Source organism: Octopus sinensis, linkage group LG7 (genome assembly GCF_006345805.1).
Source record: "Octopus sinensis linkage group LG7, ASM634580v1, whole genome shotgun sequence".
NCBI classification, from domain to species: domain Eukaryota; kingdom Metazoa; phylum Mollusca; class Cephalopoda; order Octopoda; family Octopodidae; genus Octopus; species Octopus sinensis.
This window is the reverse complement of record NC_043003.1, coordinates 85,354,541-85,360,540: the sequence shown is the minus strand read 5'-3', so window position 1 is coordinate 85,360,540 and position 6,000 is coordinate 85,354,541. Positions and strand designations below refer to the sequence as shown.

General features: G+C 36.7%; 1 protein-coding gene across 3 annotated transcripts in view; it reads right to left on the bottom strand.

Moving 5' to 3' along the window:
* Positions 1–6,000, bottom strand: part of LOC115214210 (multidrug resistance-associated protein 9-like) — a 129,687-nt gene that overhangs the window by 84,889 nt on the left and 38,798 nt on the right. For all 3 annotated transcript variants that reach the window (XM_036504870.1, XM_036504869.1, XM_029783319.2), the window contains exons 4-6: positions 5,767–5,928; positions 3,967–4,114; positions 3,237–3,384 (exon numbers count right to left, since the gene is read on the bottom strand). In XM_036504870.1, coding sequence (XP_036360763.1) covers positions 3,237–3,384; positions 3,967–4,114; positions 5,767–5,928 — 458 coding nt within the window. The remainder of the gene's footprint in view (positions 1–3,236; positions 3,385–3,966; positions 4,115–5,766; positions 5,929–6,000) is intronic.

Here is a 6,000-nt window from a genome sequence, read left to right as displayed (position 1 = left end):
GATGTTGTTTATACTTTCTTTAAACCCCTTGTCATTCATGTTAAGGAAGTCTTAAGGATATGTCACTGATTCACAAGGAAGCAGAAATACCAAAATTACATACTGTTTCTTTGATGGTGACTTAAAACTTTATGCAAAGCATATGAAAAAGAGCATTGACCTAATTAAAACATTCTGAAAGGATGTAGAGTTAGAGTTTGGGCAGGATAAATGTTATTATATGATTGTGAAAAGTGGGGAAACTATAAACCTAACTAGTAATATCTGCATCAGGGATTCGACTGTTCTCCCTATATATGATGAGGAATGTTACAAGTATCTAGGGGTGAATGAAAACATATCTTACAATGGCACCTGTAACAGAATACGTATCACTAAAGAATATTATAGCCAAATAATGAAAATTCGAACCTCAGAAGTCTCTGCATTCAATAAAACAGTAGCCCACAATGTGTTTGCAGTGCCAATACTCATACCAACATTTGGGGCTGTTTGATTGGACGCTTGATGAGATCCGAGCCATTGGTGTGAAAACCCGAAAAATACTAACAAGCACACATAATTTACACATAAACAGTGACGTAGACCGCCTCTACCTAAAACAAAAACAAGGCAGCATAGGCTTAACATCGATCCAAAATGCCTTTGAATGTCATATCATATCCCTTTGGCATCATCTTTTAACCACCAAGTATTGAAGTGCATCCTTTGACCAAGTCTGCATACACGAGGCTGATAACATCATAAGACTTGGACGGCAGCTCCTTGAGCAACATTATTTGTCTGATAATCTAGAATACAAGCCCAAAGAAGTCGCGCGACTCAACCGCAACGTATTATCAGATGAAAGGATGAGCCTATATCAGCTGAAGACTATGCATGGATATGTTAGTAAAAAGCTCCGAGATGATTGTAACATCTATAATCAAAGCAGTTTATCATGGACAAATAGACAGTTTACTACCTCCGACTTTGAAGGGTTTGCGTTCGCAATCCAGGTATAGGAAATATCAACAAAATACCTGATGCACAAAAGGGATACAGATGCAGAAAAAATAGTAAAATGTGACAACCAATGCAGACTTTGTGGAGGAGTTAACACAGAAGATATCATCCACATCATAAGCAGGTGTCCGAAAATGTCATCATGGTATTATCTACCAATGCGACATGATGAATCTAGGACATTATAATGAAATCCGTCGGAAGGATAACCCCGAGGACAAAGAAATAAGAACTCACTGTATGGTAGAAGCCATAGCCACTCATAATAAAAAAGGAGTAGTGGTGGATGTTCCAGTGAAGACCTCAATAAAGTATAAGCACAACATGCCTGATATAATGATTTGGGATGGAGAAGAGAAACTAACTGTACACAGTTGTGGAAATTAGCTGTCCAGCGGATGTTAACATAAAGCTGAAGATCAATGAAAAAGAGACACCTACACTGAACTATTGAGAAATCAGCAGATACTCTATCCAGATTACAAGTTCAGGTTTATACCTGTAGTCATTGGGGCCCTGGGATATGTAACGCACTGCCTAAGTACCAATCTTGAGAAATTAAGCTTCTCAAAACCAGAAAGGAGAAAGCTAATTCGAAGACTACAGATCCAATCCATCAGTGAACTGTAAAAACCTGTGACACTTACCAGAAGTTTCTCATTTAAATATATATGAGCATGTCTAGATATGCAACTATACGCATGAAAATACATACATAAAGCAAAACATACAAATCTGCACACATACATATATACATACATACATACATACATACATACATACATACATACATACATACAAAAATATCCTGTTGTTGATGTTGAAATTCCAATGAAGCCTTGAATCTAGGTTAGAAACCAGCTCTTTCTCTATTGGCAAAAAATCTTGAAATAAAACTGGACAATCACACACACACACACACGCACACACACATGCGGCACGATGGCGGTAACTTAACTGAGTCGGTAGATCGCTGGTCAAAACTTTTTGTGGCATTTAATTACGGCTAATTACATTCTGAGTTCAAATCCTATCGATATTGATTTTACGGTTCATCCCTACAGAGGAGATAAAATAAAGCACCAATCAAAGACTGGATACAAATCGACTGTGCCCATCCCACGACACTCCCGTTATGTATGTGGTTTTGCGCTTATATGAGAAATCAATATTTAGGTGAGAGAAAGGATAGTGGATTAGCAGACTTGGGATGTCCTCGGACAAAAAGTTTTACAGTCTCTTTACATTTTGAATTTAGCTTCCAGAAAGGTTTTGTCTTTGTTTTACAACATTCTGCGAATGGAAAAGGGACGATAAATTAATGTATCTAATGTACTGGAACCGATTATGTGAAGTTTAGTCTTCTTTCAAATTGTACGACTCTGTCTCAATGGAAGACAGGATTATTTACTGTCCACAGTAAATAATTATCCCAATTTTCAATATTTTAGTTTACTTTAAGACGGTTAGCAAAACCGTTAGCACGCTGGGCAAAATGCTTAGCGGCATTTCGTCCGTCATTATGTACTGAGTTCAAATTCCGCCGAAGCCAACTTTGTCTTTCATCCCTTCGAGGTCGATAAAATGAGTACCAGTTAAACACTGGGGTTGATGCAATCAATTTATCCACTCTCCCGCAATTGCTTTAATTTGACACCAGCAATTGTAAAATATTGACGTCACTATAAAATATAGGCACAGGAGTGGCTGTGTGGTAAGTAGCTTGCTAACCAGCCACATGGTTCCGGGTTCAGTCCCACTGCGTGGCATCTTGGGCAAGTGTCTTCTGCTATAGCCCCGGGCCGACCAATGCCTTGTGAGTGGATTTGGTAGACGGAAACTGAAAGAAGCCTGTTGTATATATGTATATATATATATATATATATGATGATGATGATATATGTATGTATGTGTGTGTGTGTTTGTGTGTCTGTGTTTGTCCCCCTAGCATTGCTTGACAACCGATGCTGGTGTGTTTACGTCCTCGTCACTTAGCGGTTCGGCAAAAGAGACCGATAGAATAAGTACTGGGCTTACAAAGAATAAGTCCCGGGGTCAATTTGCTTGACTAAAGGCGGTGCTCCAGCATGACCGCAGTCAAATGACTGAAACAAGTAAAAGAGTAAAGAGTAAAGAGTCACAACTTATTAGATCATTATCAATTTACTTGAACATTTCGCTTCATGCTTCCTTATAGAAAACAAACATCACTAAAACCGAAAGGCACTTACCAGTAACAAAGTTGGTGCACCATATGAATGAATAAGTAAAATTTCGAATAAAGTGGCATACTGTTAATGCTGTCGCTAGAATGAGTCCTGTGGTTACAGTTTGGTCAGGTGACTCTAGATATTGAACGAAGAGTCTTATAAGGAAGCTCTACAAATAAAAGTGAAAAAAATAAGAAATTTTTAAAGAAATTTGAAACTTTCCAAAGTATTGATGAATTTTGTGTTTTGTTTGTGTTTTTTCTTTTTCCTTACTATTTTCAGTTCAAGACCTACGTCCATGCTGGGGCATCGCCGTTAGCTTTGCTACACTTTCACTACTTAAAATATCTTCTGATATGTGGCATTTAGTGAATGAGAGTTTGATGTTGCTGCGTTTCTTGCCGTGAATTAGGTTAATCTGGAACTCTTGGCAGGAGGAGACCCAGTCTTATTTTGAACATAAATACAGCCAACCTATATTGGTCTCCTAGGATTTTTGGAAGGATATTGTGAAAAGCTGTGGGGCCTCTTGGAACCCAGGCTGTTGCAGTATCTGGTCCTAAAATGACAAGGTGATCCTGGTAGAATGCATTTAGTCCATAATTTTGCTCGTTCAGTTATTTGATCTGATTTAAGATGTAAACAACAACAACAGCAGTGGTAGCAGTAAGAGCGGTAGCGGCAGCAGCAACAGCAAGAGTAACAACAAGAGCAGCAACAAGAACATCAATTATAAAAATGTTTCACTTACGGCTGCGAGGAACGATATAATTGCGTTGAAGCAAATGAATATTATTGCCATAATGATTCGGGTTCGGGCAAAACGTATGACTGCTTTGTTAAACGAAGCATTTTCTGGTCCCTTTTTCGAAAGTTCTTCAAGCCAGATTTGTTTCAGCCTAAAAGAAAAAAGAAGCAAAATGCAAAGTAAAAAGAAATAAAGAATTCAATTTGTTTCTAGTGCTTCAGTAAAACCTACGACAAGAGAAGAGAGGAATATATATATATATATATATACAGAGAGAGAGAGAGAGAGAGAGAGAGAGAGAGAGAGAAAGACAGAGAGAGAATCAGATGAGAGGGGAAAAGAGAGCTCGGATTTCCCCTTCTGTTATCCTATGATACGTTAGAGTATGAACTCTCCGAATATCGACTTACTTATGAAGAATTGACCGGACTCTCCTCTTTCTTATCTGTGATATTAGAGTACTAGAGTAGCCGAGCCTTCAAGAATGACGGAGTTATTGTTGAAAAAGTTGAAGTATTTATCACTCCCAAAATACAAGTATGATTCAACATTTCTTGTGTAGACACGAACAGCAACTAACACATTTTGGATTTCTGTATTTTCAGTCTGTACCTTCAAAGTATTCTTAACTCTGATCCTAACCCAGATCAGGTCATTTCATAGCGTAGACTACAAATACTGCGGAAGAATGTACGCTAAAGGAGTATGACTGTTACGATGCCAGGCGAATCAACTAAATTTATGAACATTATGAGACAATGAAGATTGCAGAGTAAACTTTCAAATGCAAAAATTAAACAAAATTCCAGCAAGTGGAGACCTTGTCTGAAAATTTGGAGAGAAATCTTTTTCATTGGTCTTAGTGGAAAAGAAATCAAATCAAATTTTAGTGTCATTATTCTATAGTATAGCAGCAACATACCACAAAAGAATGTTCAGGCTACACAAATGATGAAGAAATCCTTCCAAATGTTGAGCATTAAGAAAGCAGAAAGAACTTTCAAATAAAAATAAAGAAACAGACAGAACAACTATGTAGAGACGCTGCTGCAGTAAGAACGTAGAAAAGCTGCTGGTTAATTTAGAAGACTTCAAACTGTTTCATTAAACATTATGAGACAACTACAAAAAATAAACAAAATGACTCTAGCTCTTGTCGAATGGTTTAGAAAGTATATCTTATAAAACTTAGATAAAACTTAGATATGTTTCGACCAAAGATTGGTCCAGGCCATGTCTAAGAGGAACAAATTCAACAGCTTCAAACGCTGAAGTGTAACTAAAAAATAAGTATGTACACAAAGACACAATGAGAATTATAAATTTCGAAGAACTTGCCTGAGGTCCATCTATATATAAAGAACTACTGTGAACCTCTGTCATCCTGTTTTTTTTCTGTTTTTCTTCTTAATTATAATTATACTTCTGTATAACTAACTTATAAATAATTGTTGCCGTTAACAAGTACCTGCCCCTCTTTTAATACATATAATATGTATAATAAAATAGAATCTATCTATCTGTCTGTCTATCTATCTATCTATCTATCTATCTATCTATCTATCTATCTATCTATCTATCTATCTATCTATCTATCTATCTATCCATCTATGTATGTATGTATGTATGTATGTATCTATCTATCTATCTATCTATCTATCTATCTACATATATATTTGCATATATATACAGACACTCATACACACACACACACACACATACACTCACACACACACACGTATATATGTGCATATACACAACCATCATAAGCTCTACAGCATAATGAATTTCAACGTTTTATACCTTGGAATTGTTTTCTCACAGCTATCTTCTTTACCGCAAATCAATATACTGGCCATTTCTCCTTTCCTTTGCTTGCGAAAGAAGTCGAAAAGCTTCTTTGTAAACCATGTGATATAGGCAAATGAAAACAATCCTACTTTATGTGTTGGTATGAGTCCCTCGCTGAAAAAGAAATCAATGAAGTACAGTTACTGTCAAACATTAGAGATGTCAAGTCTGAGCCAACTAATCACA